The sequence below is a fragment of the Lithobates pipiens genome, unplaced genomic scaffold (genome assembly GCF_037356315.1).
Source record: "Lithobates pipiens isolate NorthernLeopardFrog02 unplaced genomic scaffold, aLitPip1_a1.2 Scaffold_35, whole genome shotgun sequence".
Classification (NCBI taxonomy): Eukaryota; Metazoa; Chordata; class Amphibia; order Anura; family Ranidae; genus Lithobates; species Lithobates pipiens.
This window is the reverse complement of record NW_027507811.1, coordinates 13,529,404-13,555,466: the sequence shown is the minus strand read 5'-3', so window position 1 is coordinate 13,555,466 and position 26,063 is coordinate 13,529,404. Positions and strand designations below refer to the sequence as shown.

At 46.7% G+C, this 26,063-nt stretch overlaps 1 protein-coding gene across 1 annotated transcript; it reads right to left on the bottom strand.

Annotated features, from left to right (window-relative positions):
* Positions 1-1,778: 1,778 nt before the first annotated feature.
* Positions 1,779-25,937, bottom strand: LOC143955660 (uncharacterized). Its single transcript, XM_077465762.1, has 7 exons — positions 25,832-25,937; positions 14,366-14,503; positions 14,154-14,277; positions 13,575-13,627; positions 13,272-13,484; positions 12,826-12,967; positions 1,779-11,189 (listed from the first exon to the last, which is right to left on the bottom strand). The coding sequence occupies exons 3-7, from the start codon at positions 14,236-14,238 to the stop codon at positions 9,697-9,699; spliced, it is 1,986 nt and encodes a 661-aa protein (XP_077321888.1). The 5' UTR covers positions 14,239-14,277; positions 14,366-14,503; positions 25,832-25,937; the 3' UTR covers positions 1,779-9,696.
* Between the last annotated feature and the right edge of the window lie 126 nt (positions 25,938-26,063).

Below are 26,063 nucleotides of genomic sequence, written 5' to 3'. Positions count from 1 at the left end.
CTCAGGGGGGGGGGCTGAGGATTCATTGCCCCCTCTACTCTCCCTGGAGTTATATGATAGCTATCACTTTCTGGGGGTCTCTATGTATACATTTGCTGAACAAATGTGTTGAGCATACGTTGTATACATAGAGACCCTCAGTAAGTGCCCCCATCTTTGGTATCAGTGGGAAGAATATTGTCCTATCATTGAGGTTAATGGGAGGAATAGTGACCAATCATTGGAGTCAATGAGAAGCATAGTGCCCCGTTATTGGTATCAATTGGAGGAATAGTGCCCCATCATTGGTATCAATTGGAGGAATAGTGCCCCGTCATTGGTATCAATTGGAGGAATAGTGCCCCATCATTGGTATCAGTGTGCGAAAATATGCCTCATTGTTTGTGTCAGTATAAGGAATAGTGCCCCACCATATAGGAGTAGAAGAAATTACGCCCCACTGTTGGTACTCTTCTATCAATATGGCCACCTCTACCCAGAGAGACACCATGTGCAGAACAGGGTAAGGTAGGTCAATAGTTAGGAAAGAATCAGCTGCTTGGAGACCACAGCCAATACCGGTGACTAATCCTTGGCCTGCCCACTTTTGGGCACAGCTTCTCAAGTTCAGTTCCTGTTTAAGCTCAAAAACGATACTATCACCCAACTATTGGGCCACCACCGCTTCCCCCATCAGCAATGGGATGGTACCTTATGTTTGGTTCCTTTTAGATATGTCAACCAATAGAAACAAAGGAATGCAACTTTGTGTCGGGACGGGTACAGCAAATCCTCCCGAGAACCTAGGCCAGTGATGGCGAACCTTGGCACCACCAGATGTTTTTTGCAACTACATTTCCCATGATGCTCCTCCACACTGCAGAGTGCCAGAGAATCATGGGAAATGTAGTTCCAAAACATCTGGTGGTGCCAAGGTTCGCCATCACTGGCCTAGATCTTCTGACCGCTGCACCACGTCTACATCTTCCATAGACCTTTTGCATGGTGCCTCTTCAACTATCTCATATAGTGTGTATGTATATATATATATACATATATATATATATATATATATATATATACACACACACACACACCAGGGGTTCCAAACTTTTGTTTTTCAAAGAGGGCCAGATTTGATGAAGTGAACATGGGCGAGGGGGCGACCATTTTGCTTGACATTCTTTGAACCATTAAAATTCGGTGTAAGTGTGTTCATCCGAGGACTAATACACGGCCCAACAAGAACTCTCCTGCCTTTATGGCAGTGTGTGGTGAAGAGATGAGCTCGGGTGTGTTATTTGGATAGATAGATAGATAGATATATATATATATATATATATATATATATCTCTATCTCTTTTGTGGCCCCCAACTAATCCCAGAGCGTCGCTCAGGACTAAGGATGAGCTTGGGTGTGTTATTTGGATATACGTATTTATCGGCATATATAACACGCACCTTCACTTTAAGAGGGAAGTTTCAGGAAAAAATAAGGAACTGTGAAGCAAGGGTCAGTGCCCATCTGCAGCCTCACCGGTGCCCATCTGCAGCCTCACCGGTGCCCATCTGCAGCCTCACCGGTGCCCCTCTGCAGCCGCGGAGGGGGGGGGGGCGGAGATTAGAGCCTGACATTACATACAAGAGAATCTCCTGTTTACTTGACGGCCTCTTTATTACAAAGTCCCACCTCCTACGATAGACAGAACAGTCGTCCAATGACCCGGAACACGGGCCACAATCGGCCCATGGGCCAGACTTTGGACATGCGCGAGAGACACAAAAGAGAGAGTCACACACAACATAGAATTTTCTTTATTGGTTGGCTCGTTGAACTATGCATTTCCATACAACAAACAATTACATTCTATAAACCTGCTGTCTGTAACTACAACGTGTTACAAATAGCCCTATGCCACTCAAGAAACCACTTGATTTATATCCACCAATGACGATTGTAAAGTCGACAGTGCAATCAACATTCTTTTTGCAAAATCACAAGCTTGCCGATAGGGAAAAAAAAAAATATATTATCACAATAAATCATTATAATCTATAGTCCAATTTTTCCGGTATAGATAACCTCTGTCTAGTCAGCTGGTGACAAAACATTACAGATGGAGCTTCCACTGTATCCCGAGAGACTGGGCCCAAGTCACTACAGGCCAATTATGGGTCAAAATCTGAGCACCAGATCTCACATTGCCAAAATCTTCATTTTTCGCTAGTGTAGGACTGGCCAAAGAAGGGGACAACCATGGGGTGGTTGGTCAGTTGATCTTTGACTTCATTTTTAGCTAGTGTAGGACTGGCCAAAGAAGGGGACGACCATGGGGTGGTTGGTCAGTTGATCTTTGACTTCATCTTTAGCTAGTGTAGGACTGACCACAGAAGAGGACAACCATGGGGTGGTTGGTCAGTTGATCTTTGACTTCATCTTTAGCTAGTGTAGGACTGGCCAAAGAAGGGGACAACCATGGGGTGGTTGGTCAGTTGACCTTTAGCTAGTGTAGAACTGGCCACAGAAAGGGGGACAACCATGGGTTGGCGAGTTGATTTTAATCTCATCTTTAGCTAGTGTAGGACTGGCCAAAGAAGGGGACAACCATGGGGTGGTTGGTCAGTTGATCTTTGACTTCATCTTTAGCTAGTGTAGGAATAGCCAAAGAAGGGGACAACCATGGGGGGGTTGGTCAGTTGATCTTTGACTTCATCTTTAGCTAGTGTAGGACTGACCACAGAAGAGGACAACCATGGAGTGGTTGGTCAGTTGATCTTTGACTTCATCTTTAGCTAGTGTAGGACTGGCCAAAGAAGGGGACGACCATGGGGTGGTTGGTCAGTTGATCTTTGACTTCATCTTTAGCTAGTGTAGGACTGACCACAGAAGAGGACAACCATGGAGTGGTTGGTCAGTTGATCTTTGACTTCATCTTTAGCTAGTGTAGGACTGACCACAGAAGAGGACAACCATGGGGTGGTTGGTCAGTTGATCTTTGACTTCATCTTTAGCTAGTGTAGGACTGGCCAAAGAAGGGGACAACCATGGGGTGGTTGGTCAGTTGACCTTTAGCTAGTGTAGAACTGGCCACAGAAAGGGGGACAACCATGGGTTGGCGAGTTGATTTTGATCTCATCTTTAGCTAGTGTAGGACTGACCAGAAAAGGCGACTGTCATGGGGCGGTTGGTCAGTTGACCTTTGACTGCAGTAGAGGTTGACATCAAAGCTGGAATCACCAAGACCAAAGTTTCTGGAGATACAAAGAGCTTATGAGGAACAATCTTCCTCCAAGCACAAAGAAAAGAAAGACTTCTACAAATACAAGCCTGGTCTGTTCTCCGGTATGGCAAAAAAAAGGTTTTCCCTCTCGATGGCTCTACAAAAATAAGAATCATGACTCTTCGGATCACGGCTCCAAAGAGTCATTAAACCGCAAATGAAGAAAAAAAACTCAAGTGTATTGAAAGTAATATTCATGAGAAAATAAAATTATTTGGGGCCATATCCCAATAAACTCAGCAGTAGAAGAGCTATGCGAGGTTGTGGAAGGGAGCAAGGTAAATAAAGGGTCAGGGAGGAGACGAACATGGTGGAGAGATGACATCCAGGTTATAGCAGAATATCAACTTGGCAAAAGACAAGACCAAATGGAAAGTGATGGTGGAACCAATATTCAAGGTTTGAGCTCAGGAGGTCAGGATAGTGTTAATGGTGATGTTCCATATTAACCAGCTATAGGTTAACCGCTGACCGTACAGGCCTCCAAGTAAAGGGTGTAGGAATATGGTAACCCAATTGACTGTATTCAGCTTGTTTTCCTGTTGAAGGAACAAGGCATGGCCATCAAACAGGAACCAAATTTTGGAAGTACCAATACTACAGGCAAAACCTAAACAGGTCATTTTGGACAGTCCAGGGGGTGTTTTTTTTTGAGGGGGGGGCCCTACTCAACAGTGCCTTTCTACAACTCAAACATTTCTTGTAGCCTGTTTGGGTGGGTTGTACCTCTATGGTACTAATGAGGCTCAAAAACAAGCCCATCACCAATCTGGGCAATTCAAAGTCAACATATAATGGGAAAAACACATCAGCATCAAAATATCTGTAGATCCAGAGATGGACCAAGCAGGAGTTAGCTAAAAGGTCTCAAGGTTTCCTGTAAAAGTCAGACCTGGTCCCCCCCAGCCCTTCTCCCTATTGCAATGATGGCCAGCAGCAATACTTATGAGGTGGGACAATGATGGACTTTTCTAAGAGGAGTTAGGAATTGCCTATTATGAACTTTTTACTGAATATCGAGCTTGGCCCGAGTCTCCTTTTGAGCCTCGCTATTGGTCAGACTGCTTATCAGATTAATAGACCAATAGGGGACATTAGGGAGGTAAGAGGGTACAGGACCAGAGATGGCTCTTATAGGAAAAGTGGAGATTTGCTAATTACACCAGATTGCTAAATCTATAGGATCTACTCATCGTTTTGACATGGAGAGGAGACCTCTACTTTTTTCCATATATATTTAGTTTGAAACAGTTCTACTTTAAGACCCTTGATTATTAAAAATTAACAGCTAATGGGCTGAACAGGCCTACCAAAAACCTAAACGGTAGGTCCTATTCAGGGTACTCATCTATTCCCCAGGCCTTTGTAGAGGTTTGCTCACTTGGTGGTTCTTTATACCGACTGCTATCTCCAAAACCTAATCAGATCTCTGCCGAGCTGCCCTTCTTTCTAGAAGAATCATATCCAAATAGCCGCCTCTTAAGATACTGAATAAACTCTTCACCCCTATAATAAGATAGCCCCCACTGAACCCCAGGACATTCTCAGTTTGAGTTGGCCACTCTTGGACAGGTTGACTTGAGGACTGCCACTTGCCAAAAAATTAGTAGCCAAAAGGGCTGAACAGGACCATCAAAAGGTGGGCTTGGCCAATATTTTCCAATGGGGTTTAGTAGCCTGAGGACTGAATAAACTCTCCACCCCTCTTATAAGATTGCCCCTATTGAACCCCATTATATTTTGAAATGTAAAGGCTGGGACTGGTTGATTTTAAGATCTTCATTTGTCAAAAAAAAAAAAAAAATTGTAGCCAAAGGCCTGAACAAGACCATCAACAGGTAGGTCTTTCCAAGATTTTCCAGGAAAGGGGCCTAGTAGACCAAAAAAAAAAAAAAAAAAAAAAAAGGTAGGTCTTGTCAAGATGGTCTACCGGGCCGTGGTAGTCAAAGGACTGAACAGATCTGTCAGAGGTCTTGTCAAGGTTTTCTACTATGGCTTAGTATTCAAAGGACTGAACTGGACCATTAAAAAGAATGTCTTGCCAAGATGTTACACCGGGGCTTTGTAGCCAAAGGACTGAACAGAACTACCAAAAGGTAGGTCTTGCCAAGACTTTCCAGCAGGGATTGGTAACCAAAATGACTTACAGTGCCATTACAAAATATGTCTAGCCAAGATTTTCTACCCGGGCCCAGCCAAGGGACTGAACAGAACAGTCAAATGTAGGTTCTGTCAAGTTATTCTACCAGGGCTTTGCAGCTTAAAATGAGCTACTCTTTGGGCCTACAGGAATTTCAATGCTTTTGGCAAGTAAAGTTGAGGTCTCTGAACCCCATCAAGCTTCAGTATGTCCTTCCGCACCATCCAAGGAGGGTCTTGCCAAGATCTTCTACTAGGGCTTAGTAGACAAAGGACTTAACTGGGCCGTTAAATAGTAGGTCTTGCCAAGATGTTCCACTGGGACTTAGTAGGCAAAGAACTGAACTTGGCCATTAAAACGGTAGGTCTTCCCAAGATTTTCCCATCAGGGCCTAGTAGACAAATGACTGAACAGAGCTGTCAAGGGTAGATCTTGCCTAGATTTTATACTAAGGCTTTGTGGCTTACTCTTTGGCCCTACAGGACTGTCTATGCCTTCAGCAAATAAAATTAAAAGCATCTGAACCCCAACAAGTTTCGGGATGTTCTTCCACACCCTCAACAGTGGGTCTTGCCAAGATTTTCCACCAGAGTCTAGTAGACAAAGAACTGAACGGAACTGTCAAAAGGTAGATCTTGCCAAAATTTTCTACTAGGGCTTTGTAGCTTAAAATTATACTCTTTGGCCCTACAAGACTGTCTATGCCTTTGGCAAGTAAAAACTGAACACTCTGAACCCCATCAAGCTTCGGTATATCCTTCCACACCATCAAAAAGGTGGAACATGCCAAGATATTCCACCAGGCCTTAGAAGCCAGAAGACTGAACAGTACCACTAAAAACGTAGGTCTTGCCAAAAATGTACCACCAGGGTATGGTAGCCAAAAGGACCAAACAGAACTGTCAAAGGTAGATCATGCCAAGATTTTCTACTGGGGCTTTGTAGCTTAGTCTTTGGCAGTGCAGAATAATTTTATTTGCAGAAGACATAGACCAAAGCCTCTGAACCCCATCAAGTTTCAGTATGTTCTTCAACACCATCAAAGATAGGACTTGCCAGGATTTTCTACTAGGGCTTAGTAGCCAAAGAACTGAACTGGGCCATTAAAAACGAAGGTCTTGCTAAGATTTCCCACCAGGGCTTGGTCGCCAGAAGGACTGAACAGGATTGTCAAAAAGGTAGGTCTTGGAAGCCAAAGGACTGAACAGGGCTGTCATCAAAGGCAAGTCTTGCTAAGACTTTCCACCAGGGCTTGGCTGCCAAAAGATTGAACAGTGCCATTAAAAAGAAAAGGGTTTTGCCAAGATGTTCCACCAGGGGCTTGCTCGCCAAAGGACTGAACAGAATTGTCAAAAAGGAAGGCTTTTGTAACCAAAAGGCTGAACAGGACTGTCAAAAAGGTAGGTCTTGCCAAGATTTTCCACCAGGGCTTGGTCACCAAAGGACTCAACAGGATTGTCAAAAATGAAGGTCTCGGTAGCCAAAGGACTGAAAAGCATTGTCAAAAGGTAAGTTAAGTTTTGTCCTAAAGGACTGTCTATGCCTTCAGCAAATAAAATTAAAGCATCTGAACCCCAACAAGTTTCGGGATGTCCTTCCACACCATCAACAGTGGGTTTTGCTAAGATTTTCCACCAGAGTCTAGTAGACAAAGAACTGAACGGAACTGTCAAAAGGTAGATCTTGCCAAAATTTTCTACTAGGGCTTTGTAGCTTAAAATTATACTCTTTGGCCCTACAAGACTATCTATGCCTTTGGCAAGTAAAAACTGAAGACTCTGAACCCCATCAAGCTTCGGTATATCCTTCCACACCATCAAAAAGGTGGAACATGCCAAGATATTCCACCAGGCCTTAGAAGCCAGAAGACTGAACAGTACCACTAAAAACGTAGGTCTTGCCAAAAATTTACCACCAGGGTATGGTAGCCAAAAGGACCAAACAGAACTGTCAAAAGGTAGATCATGCCAAGATTTTCTACCGGGGCTTTATAGCTTACTCTTTGGCCCTGCAGAATGGTCTATGCTTTCGGCAAGTAAAATTGAAGCCTGTCAAAGGTAGATCATGCCAAGATTTTCTACCGGGGCTTTGTAGCTTAGTCTTTGGCCCTGCAGAACAATTTTACTTGCCGAAGACATAGACCAAAGCCTCTGAACCCCATCAAGTTTCAGTATGTTCTTCAACACCATCAAAGATAGGACTTGCCAGGATTTTCTACTAGGGCTTAGTAGCCAAAGAACTGAACTGGGCCATTAAAAACGAAGGTCTTGCTAAGATTTCCCACCAGGGCTTGGTTGCCAGAAGGACTGAACAGGATTGTCAAAAAGGTAGGTCATGGAAGCCAAAAGGACTGAACGGGACTGTCATCAAAAGGCAAGTCTTGCTAAGACTTTCCACCAGGGCTTGGCTGCCAAAAGATTGAACAGTGCCATTAAAAAGAAAAGGGTTTTGCCAAGATGTTCCACCAGGGGCTTGCTCGCCAAAGGACTGAACAGAATTGTCAAAAAAGGAAGGTCTTTGTAGCCAAAAGGCTGAACAGGACTGTCAAAAAGGTAGGTCTTGCCAAGATTTTCCACCAGGGCTTGGTCACCAAAGGACTCAACAGGATTGTCAAAAATGAAGGTCTCGGTAGCCAAAGGACTGAAAAGCATTGTCAAAAGGTAAGTTTTGTCCTACAGGACTGTCTATGCCTTCAGCAAATAAAATTAAAGCATCTGAACCCCAACAAGTTTCGGGATGTCCTTCCACACCATCAACAGTGGGTCTTGCCAAGATTTTCCACCAGAGTCTAGTAGACAAAGAACTGAACGGAACTGTCAAAAGGTAGATCTTGCCAAAATTTTCTACTAGGGCTTTGTAGCTTAAAATTATACTCTTTGGCCCTACAAGACTATCTATGCCTTTGGCAAGTAAAAACTGAAGACTCTGAACCCCATCAAGCTTCGGTATATCCTTCCACACCATCAAAAAGGTGGAACATGCCAAGATATTCCACCAGGCCTTAGAAGCCAGAAGACTGAACAGTACCACTAAAAACGTAGGTCTTGCCAAAAATTTACCACCAGGGTATGGTAGCCAAAAGGACCAAACAGAACTGTCAAAAGGTAGATCATGCCAAGATTTTCTACCGGGGCTTTGTAGCTTACTCTTTGGCCCTGCAGAATGGTCTACGCTTTCGGCAAGTAAAATTGAAGCCTGTCAAAGGTAGATCATGCCAAGATTTTCTACCGGGGCTGTGTAGCTTAGTCTTTGGCAGTGCAGAACAATTTTACTTGCCGAAGACATAGACCAAAGCCTCTGAACCCCATCAAGTTTCAGTATGTTCTTCGACACCATCAAAGATAGGACTTGCCAGGATTTTCTACTAGGGCTTAGTAGCCAAAGAACTGAACTGGGCCATTAAAAACGAAGGTCTTGCTAAGATTTCCCACCGGGGCTTGGTCGCCAGAGGGACTGAACAGGATTGTCAAAAAGGTAGGGCTTGGTAGTCAAAAGGACTGAACGGGACTGTCATCAAAAGGCAAGTCTTGCCAAGACTTTCCACCAGGGCTTGGCTGCCAAAAGATTGAACAGTGCCATTAAAAAGAAAAGGGTTTTGCCAAGATGTTCCACCAGGGGCTTGCTTGCCAAAAGGACTGAACAGAATTGTCAAAAAAGGAAGGTCTTTGTAGCCAAAAGGCTGAACGGGACTGTCAAAAAGGTAGGTCTTGCCAAGATTTTCCACCAGGGCTTGGTCACCAAAGGACTCAACAGGATTGTCAAAATGAAGGTCTCAAAAGCATTGTCAAAAGGTAAGTTTTGTCCTACAGGACTGTCTATGCCTTGGGCAAGTATAACTGAAGCCTCTGAACCCCATCAAGCTTTGGAATGTCCTTCCGCACCCCCCATCTCTTAGAAATAGGAAGATTATTTGGAAATGGTGGTCATCTCTCCCATCATTCTACACGCTGCGTTTCGAGTTGTGCCAATTGGAATTCTTTATTATTACATGCAAATTTCTGAGAAATAAACAGAGAGAAGAAGACCTAACTTGGAACCTTCCGTGTGGTCAAACCTTTGACTTATTCAGTGGTATCACTACACATATTCCTCGGCTCTTAAATCTGAAAATTTGAAATCCAATTATGAATATTTGAGGACCAATTTTCCAGCAGTGACATTACAGTTCCGATTGGATTACTTGGAGATGATCAACTCTTGACAACTCCGAAGATCAGTTTTTAGAAGAACAAGCCTTTAAGCTTTAGATCTTTCTCGCGTATGCCATGAAAAACAATAACCCATCCTATAAAAAGGCTAAGAAACATTTTTCGGCTGGCAGGAATGGGAGTGGGTTTTATAATGTTTCGTTAAATGTCCTTTCTGCAAGAAACTTTTCCCGCACTCCGAACAGGAAAATGGCTTCTCGCCGGTGTGAAGCTTCTGATGCGTTTTGAGGCTGGCCTTGTGCGAGAAATGTCTCCCGCACTCCGAACAGGAAAAAGGTTTCTCGCCGGTGTGAACCCGCTGGTGCTCGACGAGTTGCCACTTCTTCAGGAAGGACCTCTCGCACTCCAGGCAGGAGAAGACCTTCTCGCCGTTGTGACCTCTCTGGTGCAGGAGGAGTTCAGATTTGGTTTTGAAGTACTTCACGCACTCCAGGCAGGAGAAAGGGCGGTCGCCCTCGTGGCTTTTCTGGTGTTGAATCAGATATCCTTTTTGAGGGAAACACTTCCCGCACTCCGAGCAGGAAAAAGGGCGCTCGCCCGTGTGGATCCTCTGGTGCGTAAGGAGGTTTCCTTTCCGCGAGAAAGATTTGCCGCACTCCGGACAGGTATAAGGTCGCTCGCCCGTGTGACTCCTCTGGTGGATAAGAAGGTGTCCCTTCTGCAAAAAACACCTGTTGCACTCCGAACACGAAAAGACCTCCTGGCCCGTGTGACCTCTCCGATGTATGCCAAGTTCGTATTTCGTTTCAAACGATTTCCCGCACTCTGCACACGCCAACGAAGCGTCATTTGAGTGAAGCTTCAGATGCTGCGAAAGAGAAGATCTTTGGCTGAACCGTTTGCCGCATTCTGTGCAGCAAAAAGGCTGCTCGCCAGTGTGGGTTTTCTGGTGACTGATGAAGGTGCTCTTCCACGTAAAACCTTTCCCGCACTCTTCGCATGTGTACGGCAATTTGTCCAAGTGGCTCCTTTGGTGTATGGTGAGGATATCTTTCCGCGTAAAACATTTCCCGCACACAGGGCACTGGAAGGGGGTCTCTCCGGTGTGAACCCTCAGATGCCCCTTCAGAACGCTTTTATCCTTAAAACGTTGACCGCACTCCGGGCAAGGATAAGGCCTCTCGCCGGTGTGAACTCTCAAATGATGGACAAGCATGAACTTCTCCGTGAAAGACTTCCCGCACTCCGAACACGAATAGGGCCGCACGCCAATGTGATACATCCGATGCCTAAAAAGCCGCGACCTGGATGTAAAAGATTTTCCGCACTGTGCGCACGAGAAAGGGGTGTCGCCTCTGTGAAGTCTGAGATGTGCCATCAGGTGACTCTTCAATTTAAAACATCGAGAGCACTCCGAGCACGAGTGGGGCCTCTCGTTTGTGTGATTCCTCATATGTCTGGTAAACTGCGATCTCTTTTGGAAAGATTTGCCACACTCTTTACACGTGTAGGGCCACACTTCAACGTGTCGTCTTTGATGTCTGTTAAAATCTGCCTCGGATGTGAAAAATTTCCCGCACACTGAACATAAAAACGGATGTTCCCCTGGCTGCATCTTCTCATTGGCACCATGTCCATCTGCTGGTAAAAAAAAAAGAATTTATTATTGAAATACATTCAAATAAAAAAAAAAAAAAAAAAAAGAGAAAAAGCACTCACAAGTAGAAAAAAAAAAAAAAAAAAAAAAGGGGAATTCAAAGAAAACCTGTGGTCGGACTTTAAAGGCACAACAAACACCGGGAGTACAAAAAAATATTTAACATTTATTGAAAAGTACATATAGTATAAAGACCAGAGACATGAAAGAAGTAATAAAAAAAAATAAAAAATAAAAAAAATCACATATGGAAATAGAAATCAATACATGATGTGAGCCCTAATGTGTCTACGCGTTTCGTTGTACACTTCTTAAGGACACATTTGGCTTCAGAAATTGCAAAGAAGAGAAGGATCTCACTATCTATCACTATCTCCCCCTGGGGGACTTTTGCGATACCACCAAATACTTATTTGGTATGATGCTAGTTGGGATCTGGATCCACCATATTGGATAAATAGTTAGGCTTCTACCTATGGTCTTTTTTGGTGACTTAAGGATCCTTTTTGATCTATTCATCACAGCCCACAACATCTCCCATCTATTATTCCCCTGTTCAATGAGATTTTGATGATCAGCTCACAGGTGGCCTCTATAGGTTTCGGTGGTATTCAGCTTCGATTGCCCCTGAGCATTTTCATAAGTTTTTCTTTATTGGAAAACTTTTTCTGTCCAATCACTGATTGATTAACATGTATTTACGTGATCCTCCTGCAAGATAGTGAGATCCTTCTCTTCTTTGCAATTTCTGAACCCCAAATGTGTCCTGAAGATGTGTACAACGAAACGCGTAGACGCATTAGGGCTCACATCATGCATTGATTTCTATTTCCATATGTGATTTTTATTACTTCTTTCATGTCTCGTGTTTGTTGTCCCTTTAAAGTCCGATCACAGGTTTTCTTTGAATTCCTTTTTTTCTTTTTCTTGAAATACATTCAAGTATATTGACCTATTACAGAATTGTTTTTACTGATCTCTTCATATGATGTACAGTATCTCCTCCTCATTTGTTGGGAACATGACGTTACATTGAGGAATGGAGATGGACCTTTCATATGATGTACAGTATCTCCTCCTCATTTGTTGGGAACATGACGTTATATTGAGGAATGGAGATGGACCTTTCATATGGTGTACAGTATCTCCTCCTCATTTGTTGGGAACATGACGTCATATTGAGGAATGGAGATGGACCTTTCATATGGTGTACAGTATCTCCTCCTCATTTGTTGGGAACATGACGTCATATTGAGGAATGGAGATGGACCTTTCATATGGTGTACAGTATCTCCTCCTCATTTGTTGGGAACATGACGTTATATTGAGGAATGGAGATGGACCTTTCATATGGTGTACAGTATCTCCTCCTCATTTGTTGGGAACATGACGTTATATTGAGGAATGGAGATGGACCTTTCATATGGTGTACAGTATCTCCTCCTCATTTGTTGGGAACATGACGTTATATTGAGGAATGGAGATGGATCTTTCATATGGTGTACAGTATCTCCTCCTCATTTGTTGGGAATGTGATGTTATATTGATGAAGGAAACACAGACTCTTGGAAAATGAAGCATATACTGTAAATGTTTTTTCTGCATTTAGAAATTGTTTACCTGAACTGCTATCCAGAAAAGATTCCTCCTCCTTAATGACCACCAAAGTTCCATTCTCCTTTGTAGACAGCTGATCATCCTTCACATATGGCTTTCCTTCTTCCTCTTTCACCTCAGCCTTTATATCCGTGTGGTCTTCATTCTGAGACCATAAAATGATACAAAATAACATATTCAAAATACAAAGAATTGTGACACCGCCTAGAACAGGGATATGCAATTAGTGGACCTCCAGCTATTGCAGAACCACAACTCCCATGAGGCATAGCAAGACTGACAGCCACAAGCATGACACCCAGAGGCAGAGGCATGATGGGACTTGTAGTTTTGCAATAGCTGGAGGTCCGCTAATTGCAGATCCCTGGCCTAGAAGAACATTGGCTTGTAGGATCAACTCAAGAGTTTTGAGGCACTTTCACGTCTTAAAAACACTCAGTCCAATTTACCTGATAATGATGTGTGTAGTTGTGACCTTCTTGTGTACCGTCCAAAGAATGAGAAAGACTGGGACAGCTCTCTGAAGGATTTTTGTCAACGGGTGGTTCCGTCACATTGAGATCCTTGTGCCCTTCTAAAAACTTGTCCATCACACCGACCTCATCCTCCTCCTCTTTGATCTCTTCTTTGACATCGACATTCAAATTGCTCAGGCTTCCACTCTGAATATATAATGAAAATAGTCTTAAATGCAACAGTGCAACTCCTATTAAAAGCGTAACATGACCATTAATGGATTGTGAACCACCTACCTGATGATGGTGAGGGATGGTCTTATCTGGTGGGTTCCCATTACTGGATCCATCTGTAGGAAACACACACACTGACTGAATACATTGTTTCTATGTGTTTATCAGATGATGGGGGGGATCTAGGTGGAGCCTCCGTACTGCTCTGTTTGGACTTGTCTGTTCCTGCACCAGAGAGGTAAGCCACCAAGGATCAGGACCCTAAAGACTGCAGACCACCAAGCACCCAGGACAAGGTTTGTGATATACCAGGACTCGTTAGTGGATTCAACTGTGTTTTTGTTCCACTGCTAGTGATTCAAAACAACCAGAGACTGCCTTTCCCTTACAGCCATTAAAGTAATCATTGCATGCAGTCCTAAAGAGAAGACAACATGTGCACCACTGCACAGTTTGGGCCCCACTGTTAGCTGGGAATACAGAGGACAGAGACATCTCTCTGGTGGGTTCCCATTACTGGATCCATCTGTAGGAAACACACACACTGACTGAATACATTGTTTCTATGTGTTTATCAGATGATGGGGGATCTAGGTGGAGCCTCCGTACTGCTCTCTCCTTTACAATAAAGTCTCCTCTTACCCGGTGATGTGAGGGGCGGCTGATTCTCCATCATGACGTCCTTGTAGAGATCCTTGTGTCCTTCTAAATACTCCCACTCCTCCATGGAGAAATAGACAGTGACATCCTGACACCTTATAGGAACCTGACACACACAATGATACAGTCACCATCCAGACACATCCCTTGTCTGTTACTGGATAATGTCCCAGAATTCCCAGAATCCTCCTCACCTCTCCTGTCAGCAGCTCAAAGATCTTGTTGGTGACCTCGGGAATCTTTTTTTGTTGGTGTTCCTCAGGGACCGAGGTGGAAATGGCACATGGGGGGGATGACTGATGGATATCTGCCTTCTTCACTCCTTCATAACACTGCATAAAAGTAGAAGTAGATCGTAACAATTAAAATTTTCACTGGAGCTGTAGACAGATGTTAATTAAAAAAATCAGTAAAAATAATGTGGGCAACCATAGCAACCACACAAAAAAAAAAAAAAAAAAAACACGACTAATTCAAGGCACACCATTATAATAAGTGAAAGACCTTGAGAAGGTCCAGGAGGGACGCAACTCGTCAGGTAGGCGTGATATCATCACGTTGTACGAGGCGCCATCTTGGATTTCCTAGAGGAACGTATACTGAAATAGTATCTGTGGATGTTCTGCTTTTTATTATATCAAGAAATTCTAAGTACATTTTCCACCTTGTAAATCGATAAAGTTTTACGCTATGGAACAGTTTTTCCGATTTAATGCCTTGCTGGAGATTGAAGCAAATTTTAAAAAGGTGGAGGCCAATTGGTGTGTACATGTGGACAACCATTCGCCCAGGAGGAGCAGTTCTATTATGTCCAAGCACCGTTGACCTCTTATTTATAAAAAAAAAAAAATAGTGAGGTCTGCTGATCCCTCACTCAGTAGTAACCCCCAACTCTGCTGATCCCTCACTCAGTAGTAACCTCCAACTTTGCTGATGCCATGGTCAGTAGTAACCCCAGCAATGCTGATCCCCTGCTCAGTAGTACTCCCAGGTCTGCTGATGCCCTTCCTCAGTAGTGACCCCCAGCTCTGCTAAACCTTCCTCAGTTGTAACCTCCAGCTCTGTTGACCACCCCCAGTAGAGACCCTTAAGTCTGCTGATCCTCCTCTCTCTCCAGTCCCCACTCACCTCCCACTATATTGCACCCATGCCGCTCACCATGTGACATCTGCTAGTTTCTCCTTCTCTGGTCCCCCAGCTCTGCTGATCCTCCTCCAATCAGTCCTCTCTCTCTCTCCAGTCCCCGGTCACCTTCCTCTATAGCGTTCCCATGCTGCACACCAAGTGCGACGTCTGCTTGTTTCTCTTGCTCTGGTCCCCCAGCTCTACTGATCCTCCACCAATCAGTCCTCTCTCTCCAGTCCCCAGTTACCTTCCTCTATAGCGTTCCCATGCTGCACACCAAGTGCGACGTCTGCTTGTTTCTCTTGCTCTGGTCCCCCAGCTCTGCTGATCCTCCTCCAATCAGTCCTCTCTCTCTCTCCAGTCCCCGGTCACCTTCCTCTATAGCGTTCCCATGCTGCACACCAAGTGCGACGTCTGCTTGTTTCTCTTGCTCTGGTCCCCCAGCTCTACTGATCCTCCTCCAATCGGTCCTCTCTCTCTCTCCAGTCCCCGGTCACCTTCCTCTATAGCGTTCCCATGCTGCACACCAAGTGCGACGTCTGCTTGTTTCTCTTGCTCTGGTCCCCCAGCTCTACTGATCCTCCTCCAATCGGTCCTCTCTCTCTCTCCAGTCCCCGGTCACCTTCCTCTATAGCGTTCCCATGCTGCACACCAAGTGCGACGTCTGCTTGTTTCTCTTGCTCTGGTCCCCCAGCTCTACTGATCCTCCGCCGATCAGTCCTCTCTCTCTCCAGTCCCCAGTCACCTTCCTCTATAGCGTTCCGATGTTGCACACCATGTGTGCTGCTGCTTCGCTCGGCTCCAGACCCCGCTTCACCTTCATAATGCACACCCGATGTGGCGTCTGCACCAGACACTCCCAGAACATATACAGATGAACCGGAAGTGACTGCTAATGACGTCTTTCTGGTTAGTTTTTTGGTTTCCCAGTGCATTCTGGGATATCTCATACTTGCAATACCTCCAAAGCAAAGCGAGGCTAATGCTGAAAAAAAAAAAAGCCTCTCAAAAGCTTCCAGTGCTTTGGAGGTTTTGTAGATGCTTTGAAGCACCAAGAAAGTGACATGGGGGATCATTTTTGAAGTGAAGCAAAAAAACATGTGACCAGGACTGTGAGGTCACCATTTTTTTTTTGTGGGAGGAGCTTTGAAAAAAAGTCTCCAATGTGAACTCTCCGAATTTTGAAGGAAAAAAATAAAAAAAATAAAAAAAAAAACTCTCCCCGGTGTCCGCACCCTCACTGGCCTTGACATGATTTCTCAATAGACTTCTTCAGAAGGACCAAATTAGTGCAGGAACCTATTCTGAAGAAGTCGCACCGACTTCAGCGGCTTCACTAGGAAAGGCTCTCATAGACCTACATTGAATTTCACATGTCCTGCGACTTGGGGGGGTCTCACAAGTCGTATCCCAAGTCAAAGAAATTTGAAAAAGGAGCCTAAAACTTCTAAATGTGCGTTGCTCGGCGCATTTTACGAGTGTTGAATGCACATCGAAAAAGCTCCCCAAACGCCCAATGTGCGTTAAAAACGTGTCCCAGGTGCCTCCATTTTTTTTTTTTTTTGTGAACAAGACCCAACGTGTTTCTGGCATGTTACCATAGAGTTGAATGGAAGAAGCTGAGATGCTTCAAAACACGTGACTTCATGTTTTGATAATGTGAAGACCTCTGTGTGCTGTCCATATTATCAACTGCAGACGTTTTATGAGGCGCTTTGGGGGTTAAAAAGTACCAGTTACTTACCGGTAACTGTCTTTCTGGGAAATCTTCCAGGACGGCACACCTGAGAGATGAGAGGCTCCTCCCTACAGGAAACACAATCAACCGAGAGCTGTTTTAAGTCCCCACCCTTCCCCTTGATCCTCAGTTTGTAGAGAAGTAACTCCTGAACCAGGTTCACAAGGGAAATCATTCCTCATAGGTACTCACCTTCTAGTGTTCTAGAATTTTCCCTCCTCCAACGGGCGGGAAGTAGGCCTGCCGTCCTGGAAGATTTCCCAGAAAGACAGTTACCGGTAAGTAACTGGTACTTTTCTCAAGTCATCTTCCAGGACGGCACACCTGAGAGGATAAACAAGTACCTCAGGCCTACCTTAGGGTGGGGCCACTGCAAAACCCTCTTGGCGAACCTTGGCTCTGCAGTGAGCTTTACCTCCATTCCATACGCTCATATGCTTGATGAAGGCATCTTAGCTGGATCATGCGGCTGATCTGCAGGTCTGCTCCACAGATGTTCCTGCCTTTTCCGCTTCAGATGCAGTATCTAGGTGAAATGGGCTCTTAAAAATGGAATCAGAAAACATGTTAAACTTGTAGGTTAGCAATGTTGCCTATCTCACACATCTAACAACCATGGCCTATTATGCCTGTAGGTGCTACTTAGAACCACTAAAAAGATAAATAAGAGACCTGTGTAAGACAAGGACACTACATTAATCAATAAGAGGGCCTGTCTTAACACTATCCTGTTGAGGGAAATAAAACTGCTTCCTTTTTATCTTTATGTCAGCAAAAGACTAAAGGGAAGCCTACTTAAGGGAAATAGATTAACAGAAGCTTGAACCCTGGGTTTAAGGCACGCCCCAATCTATGTCCTTACTTACGCCTGAGAGCCTTCTTCAGGAGATTAAAGTCCCTAGCAGGAGTAGACTACCCATATTGCTATGTCTAGTTTTGCTAAAAGGGCAAAATGAAGGCCATGCACCGAGCCGAAACCTATTCGATCGGGTATACATCTTTATACTTCATCCTTGGGCCCTAATACTCCTCTGAACAGAACTCTCCAAGTTCTTACTAAACAGGGCGATTCATTATCCCCTTCCTCCAGTGTCCCATAACCCTACAGGGCTTCAACCCTAGGAAATGGTTCTGGCATCCCTGAATGCAAGTGGTCAAGGTTTTCTGACATGTGGCAGCTGCAGCCCGAACTCCTGGCCCCTCCATGGAAAAGAAGGCTGAAATACAAAAAGGTGATACATGTATTATTAATATCACAAATAAAATGATCATAGATTGTGGGCACGGCACAATAGATTTAGACAGAAAGGACACAAGCATAGACAACAATGTTGTGTGCCTGAGTGTGTGACTAGCTAAACCAATATATCAAATATGGGAAGAGACCCAAATCTGAACCTCAACGTAGACAAACAGTCCTCATAGTCTGGTTTTCTGATGTGCTGCCAAGATGTAAAAACATTAAGACTCAAGCAAACCCTAAATGCTGCGTATTTCTTTAGTGCAGCTAGCTAGGTCATAACTGATATATAAATACGGAAAGGACAGGAACCCCCTTTACTGTTGTGCTTTACCTATGTACAGCAAAACAAGGCTATAAAGACAGAAAGACCCAAACTTCTATGTTGTGTATTTCTGACAAACCACCACAGTTATAAGATTAATATGAACACAAACTCCCGTGTTGTGCATTTTTGCTATGCCACAGGGAAAAATATGGAACACAAGACAATCCTTTCCGTCATGCACTTCTGTAGTGTAGTTCAGATAGAACCAACACTGAGAAAGGACACAAGCAACCTGCAGCATTGTGTTTTTCTGAAACAGAAAGCACCAACAAGCTTCAATCTTGAGTATTTCTGCTGTGCAACAACATAAAAGCAGACACTGAGGAAAAAGACAGACAGCCTTTACAGCTGCAATCTTTCTGGTCTGCTGCAAAATAAAACAATAACGTCATGATGAGTATTCCTGCTGTGTAGCAAAACCTCAATCAGAAGGGACAGATAAGTTTAGGGTTCCCACACCTGTGCGACCCAACCTGCGACTTGGGACTGCAAGACGCATGAGAAGTCATATACTATGGCTTCCAATGGGTACCATTTGTGTCTGTGCGACACCAGCAGTCCCTGATTCCTGGATCCACAGACCTCAAGATTACACAGGTCGCAGGGAAAAAAACAAATAGCAATTTTCAGGTCGAACAAGTAAGGGGTCCCCAATGCTGTGACTCCCTGGAGGATTGCAGCCAACAAACCCCTGCTGTGTATCCCCAAGATGCAGAAAGGTAGATCCATGAGAAACACTGCTTAGCCTGATATACAAACAATAAGGCAGTAAATATAGGACATACAGGACACAAACATTCAATCTTTGTGTATGTCTGATGTGTAGTAATATACCAATACTGAGCAGAGAGGCCACCATCCTCAATGTGTCTCTCAGCTGAGCAGCAAAAACAAAATCAGAAAAAGACAAGCAACCTTCACTGCTGTGTCCTTTCTGATATGCAGCCAATAAGGCAGTATATGCAAGACATAAAAGGACAGACAACCTTCAATCTTGTATATGTCTGATGTGCAACAATATAACAATTCTGAATAGAGATAGCACATCCATATTGAAGCGATTTGGCCTTGCGACTCAACATGTCAAATCGCATTGGCTAAAATCAGCACAACACCACTTTTTGGTGCTACACGGATTACCAAAGGCAGTATATGTACTACACCTGGCAGGGGTTCAATTTGTATTTCTACTATGTAGCCCAACAAATTCGAACCATCAATTTTCACTGCTGCCTTTCTGATAAGGCAATAATACAGGACACAAAAACCTCACAGACCTTAATGCTGTATAAATCTGATGTGCAACAATAAAACACTATGAATAGAGATAGCACATCCATATTGAAATGATTTGTCATGCGACTCAACATGTCAAATCGCATGTTTAAACTCGGCAGCCATTGCTGTTAATAGCACTGTCTGAATCAGCACAGCGCCACGCAAATCAGGACCATCAGACTTCACTGCTGCCTTTCTGATAAGTAACCAACAAGGCAGTAAAACAGGACACAAAGCCCCACAGACAGACCTCAATCTTGTGTATGTCTGATGTGCAGCAATATATCCATTATGAGCAGAGATGTCACCAGACTCAATGATGTGCATTTCTGCTGTGCAACACAAAACCAGAAAGTACAGACCACCTTCACTGTTGTATTTTTCTGATCTGTAGCCAAACAAAGCAGTACCTTTAGTATATAAAGGACAGAAAACAAGCTTCAGTGCAGTGCATTTCTGATGTACAGCAATATAGTCCTTATTAAGCAGAGATGTCACAAATCTCAATGTGTATTTCTGCTGTGCCACAAAAACATCCCAGCAAGGACAAACTTTCACTACTGATCTACTGGTGTGCAGCCAATGAGGAGTCATGGTCTATCCCTTTATGAAATAACCAACAGGCAATTTATTTCATAGGCATAGCCTGGGCTGTAGATACTAAACCTTCACCACCAGTGAAGGAACAGATCCTAAAATGGTTGGACACCCTACTATTAGTAGTAGTTGTTGTCCTACCTTACCTCCATAGACTGAGCAAACGCTAGCCAGCACAAATCCAGGTGGTGCTGATTAGCAACTAAAGTCTCAATGAGCCCAGCCCTAGAGACCAATTTAAGACCTCTCTAGAAGAGGTGGTTACCAGTTTAGCCTGGGAGGTAAATAGCTATTTGCAGGCTTCAAACAATCAATTATGTAGCTCTTGCATAGGTTTGCACAGAAAATCCTCAATTAAAAGGATGTAGGGAGCGATCTATGGTGAATCGCCTTTAGATCTGCCACTGAGTGGATTGTAGCCCAAACCAATAAAAAAAGTTTCTTCTTACCTCCTACACTATAATATAAACACAGTGTAAAGGTGGAGTGGGAGGTTGGAGCTTATGAAAGTTAACTATAGCAGGCAACCCCCAAAAGGAGGATCTGTGACAAGGGAACCCCTACTGTGCCACACAGTAGCTTGGTCTCTGCCCATCCTTGAATGTTAGGTCAGCTTTTAAACATTGTGAAGCAACTTCAGATTCCTAGCAGCTGGGCTAATAGGGCCGGTAACCTAGTGCACCTGCTGACCAGGGGAGCTTCTGAATCCACCAACCACTGCCCAATTAATAACCTGTTCAGTGGTATACCTGGCCTGTAAGTAACTTTGTATCTACCAGGTCCCCTCTGTACGCTATATTCATCCCTACTAAATGTACCACAACTGGGCATGTAGGGAGAGGCTGGCAACCTACTGCTGCGATAACCACAGTGTCTCTGCTGTAAGAGGGAGCTGTGGCTGGTGGTTTTAGCAGTGGCGTCTGCGCTATTTGTATCCCGACCCCAAGTTCTGCACTGCACCAGTCAGTATATACACGGGGAAGGGGGAGCAATGGCCTACCTACCTCTTTCTCATCTGAGGTGGTTTAGGCACACTTGTTCCTCTGCACCACCTGTCCACCATACAGCTTCTCTGATGCAAGAGGGAGCTGCGGCTGGTGTTTTTAGCAGAAGCTTAAGGGCTATTTGAATCCAGACCCCAGGTGAGATCTCAAATGCCCAGAAACCCTCTGGCTGGAATTGGGGATTTTGCAGATAATTTCCCACGGCAAAAGGAAAGTAAAGTACTCACCGTTGTCGTCTTCCTCTTTTTGCCACAGCCAGCGGGCTTGCTTTTCCATCCTTATGGTCCACACGCAAGGAGGATAGCCGCCAACGTGCTCCCCCCCCCCCCAACTGCTGTCCCCATAGGGAGGTGCTAGGTTAGGCTGTGTCCTGCACTGTACCAGTCAGTCAGTCTATATACATGGGGGGGGGGCAATGCCTTCCATTCCTCATTCCCATCTTCATATCTGAGGTGGTTAAGGCAGACATCCACCGTAGTAAACTGGTGCCTCCTCGCTCTAGAGAAAGGAGGATGTGGGCGCCTGCTCCTACTGACTCTCAGCCTTCCCTCCTGGGTAAGAACGCCGCTGCCATTTTCCCGAAGTTTGAAAATGACGCGGGTGCTTGTTGCCACGCTCCCTCTCCGGCAGCCCACGCGAGCTACCGGGGACCCAGGAGTCGGGGACAAGATCCCCCTGGAAAGAACCGATGGCCAGCACCCCCGTCTGAACAGCCACCTGTACAGGTAAGGAGGGGGAGACAGGATAATGGCCCCTGAAGTTCTGGGTACACCACTGTACCCAGGGTCCTTCAGCTCTCAGGGCGGCTCTTCCAATTTCTGCTGCCCGCCCTGAGGAAAAGATAGGGGAACCCCCCAGGAAGGACAAGAATATCCTACCAGACCCAGAGGCTTCCCAGGCTTGTGGTCCGGCTCCCAGGGGGAGACCACCAGCCCCAGGCTTCGGGTCATTTGGAAAAAAACAAACAGTTTCGCTGTGTAGGGAGAAACACAATCAAAAAACTGAGGATCAAGGGGAAGGGTGGGGACTTAAAACAGCTGTCGATTGATTGTGTTTCCTGTAGGGAGGAGCCTCTCATCTCTCAGGTGTGCCGTCCTGGAAGATGACTTGAGAAAAACAAGCCTCAAAAACACCTGGATTTAATGCCAGTGTAAACAGGGCCTGGCCCCACCCTACGCGTTACGTCATGGGGCGCTCAACCTGTGGCCGGCCAGCCGTTGCAGGAACTACAAGTCCCATGAGGCATTGCAAGGCCAGATTTACTCGGCACACCTCGGGTTAATAAAACAAAGGATGGTAACTGAAGGGCCAATGCTGCAGAGACTTGGGGTTTGAAGAAGTCCTCGCACAAAATGAAGTCCAGGGGGAAGAAGGTTTGGAAACCAGGGTGTCACATGACCGCAAACTCACCTGATTGGCCAAATGGGTAGGGGAGGGGGTGGGGTTATCCAGAGCACATCACATGGCGGTTCTGATCTCCCGTATCCCCATCCTAGGGTGACAACTCTCCATAGATACAGTGCACTGAGCGTTGTCACCCTAGTGTGACAACAAAATGGAGAAAATCATAGAAAGTGCCAATATTACTAAAGGGTTCAGTATGGGTTAATGCTGTGGATGATACAGGGGGAGGAATGGGGGCCCTATAGGGGACAGTGGAGCCCCCACAGGAGGACAGAGAAGCACAGCCTCCCCTCACAGAGCAGCAGAGCGGAGCCCCCTACAGAGAACAGACGAGCGGAGCCCCCCCCCCCCCCCCCCCCACAGAGGAGCAGAACAGAGCCTCCCCTGACATTGGACAGAGAAGCAGAGTGAAGCCTCCCACAGGAGGACAGAGGAGCAGGGCTGAGCCCCCCACAGGAGGACAGAGGAGCAGAGCTGAGCCCCCCCACAGAGGAGCAGAGCTGAGCCCCCCACACGAGGACAGAGGAGCAGAGCTGAGCCCCCCCACAGAGGAGCAGGGCTGAGCCCCCCACAGGAGGAGCAGGGCTGAGCCCCCCACAGGAGGAGCAGGGCTGAGCCCCCCACAGGAGGAGCAGGGCTGAGCCCCCCACAGGAGGAGCAGAGCTGAGCCCCCCACAGGAGGACAGAGGAGCAGAACTGAGCCCCCCCACAGGAGGACAGAGGAGCAGAACTGAGCCCCCCCACAGAGGAGCAGGGCTGAGCCCCCCCACAGAGGAGCAGGGCTGAGCCCCCCACAGGAGGACAGAGGAGCAGAGCTGAGCCCCCCACAGGAGGACAGAGGAGCAGAGCTGAGCCCCCCACAGGAGGACAGAGGAGCAGAGCTGAGCCCCCCACAGGAGGACAGAGGAGCAGAGCTGAGCCCCCCACAGGAGGACAGAGGAGCAGAGCTGAGCCCCCCACAGGAGGACAGAGGAGCAGAGCTGAGCCCCCCACAGGAGGACAGAGGAGCAGAGCTGAGCTCCCCACAGGAGGACAGAGGAGCAGAGCTGAGCTCCCACAGGAGGACAGAGAAGCAGAGCAGAGCCCCCCACAGAGAACAGAGGAGCAGAGCAGAGCCCCCCACAGAGAACAGAGGAGCAGAGCCCCCCACAGAGAACAGAGGAGCAGAGCCCCCCACAGAGAACAGAGGAGCAGAGCCCCCCACAGAGAACAGAGGAGCAGAGCCCCCCACAGAGAACAGAGGAGCAGAGCCCCCCACAGAGAACAGAGGAGCAGAGCCCCCCACAGAGAACAAAGGAGCAGAGCCCCCCACAGAGGAGCCCCCCATAGAGAACAGAAGAGCGGAGCCCCCCCTGACATTGGACAGAGAAGCAGAGTGAAGCCCCCACAGAGGACAGAGGAGCGGAGCCCCCTACAGGAGGACAGAGGAGCAGAGCTGAGGCCCCCCCCCCACAGAGGACAGAAGAGCTGAGCCCCCCCCCCACAGAGAACAGAGGAGCAGAGCTGAGCCCCCCACAGAGGACAGAGGAGAAGAGCAGAGCCCCCCCAGAGGACAGAAGAGCAGAGCAGAGCCCCCCACAGGAGGACAGAAGAGCAGAGCAGAGCCCCCCACAGGAGGACAGAAGAGCAGAGCCCCCCACAGGAGGACAGAAGAGCAGAGCCCCCCACAGGAGGACAGAAGAGCAGAGCCCCCCACAGGAGGACAGAAAAGCAGAGCAGAGCCCCCCACAGGAGGACAGAAGAGCAGAGCAGAGCCCCCCACAGGAGGACAGAAGAGCAGAGCAGAGCCCCCCACAGGAGGACAGAAGAGCAGAGCAGAGCCCCCCACAGGAGGACAGAAGAGCAGAGCAGAGCCCCCCACAGGAGGACAGAAGAGCAGAGCAGAGCCCCCCACAGGAGGACAGAAGAGCAGAGCCCCCCACAGGAGGACAGAAGAGCAGAGCCCCCCACAGAGGACAGAAGAGCAGAGCCCCCCACAGAGGACAGAAGAGCAGAGCCCCCCACAGAGGACAGAAGAGCAGAGCCCCCCACAGAGGACAGAAGAGCAGAGCCCCCCACAGAGGACAGAAGAGCAGAGCCCCCCACAGAGGAGCCCCCCATAGAGAACAGAAGAGCGGAGGCCCCCCCTGACATTGGACAGAGAAGCAGAGTGAAGCCCCCACAGAGGACAGAGGAGCGGAGCCCCCCACAGGAGGACAGAGGAGCAGAGCTGAGCCCCCCCCCCCACAGAGGACAGAAGAGCGGAGGCCCCCCCCCCCCCCCACAGAGGACAGAAGCCCCCCCTGACATTGGACAGAGAAGCAGAGTGAAGCCCCCACAGAGGAGAGGAGCCCCCCACAGGAGGATAGAAGAGCAGAGCCCCCCAGACAGGAGCAGAGCCCCCCCACACAGGAGCAGAGCCCCCCCACACAGGAGCAGAGCTAAGGCCGCCGCCCCCCCCCCCCCCCACAGAGGAGAAAATGTATGACCACAGTGTGAAGTCCTCCATCTTTGGTCGCTCACTTGAAGGTTCTTGTAGCACCCAAAGTATGACCCTCCTAGAGCCGCCACCTCATCCCCGATCACACATTGATCACACATTGATCACTCGGGTTCTGGGGCTGATTAAGGTGATAATTAAACTCACTTGGTGTCTTATCTGCATTCAATTATCCTCAGAACCCGACTACTTCACATGTGTTCAGGTTTAAAGCGATGAGGTGGCCACCCTACCCCCCCAACCAGTCCCGGCCCATCCCTCCCGAGTCCTCACCATATCGCTCTCTAGGCCGGTCTCTAGGCCTCACTGTCACCATTTCCTGCCATCTCCATGTTTGGCCCAAGCCAGGAACCTGGAATTGTGTTCCTCACATCTCCCCCCCTCCACATATCTCTGCGATACGTCCGCCTAATCGCACATCCTACCCGGGGGAGGGGGGATATGAATAGAAAATGAGATCTTATTACCTCCTCTACTGCCACTTCCAGCAAAGTCTCCTCTCCACTCCGCCAACCCCACCACCATTTCCCTGTTTTTTTTTGTTTTTTTTTTGGCCTCTTCCTGTGTGATCTCACATCGCCACCTGATGGCCAAACTACAAACTGCATGCAATCGTGCTTTTTTTTTTTTTAACCCCCTGAGTGCCTGAGTTTTTTTTTTTTTTTTTTTTCATTTTTGGTGGTGTCTGGTGTATACCTT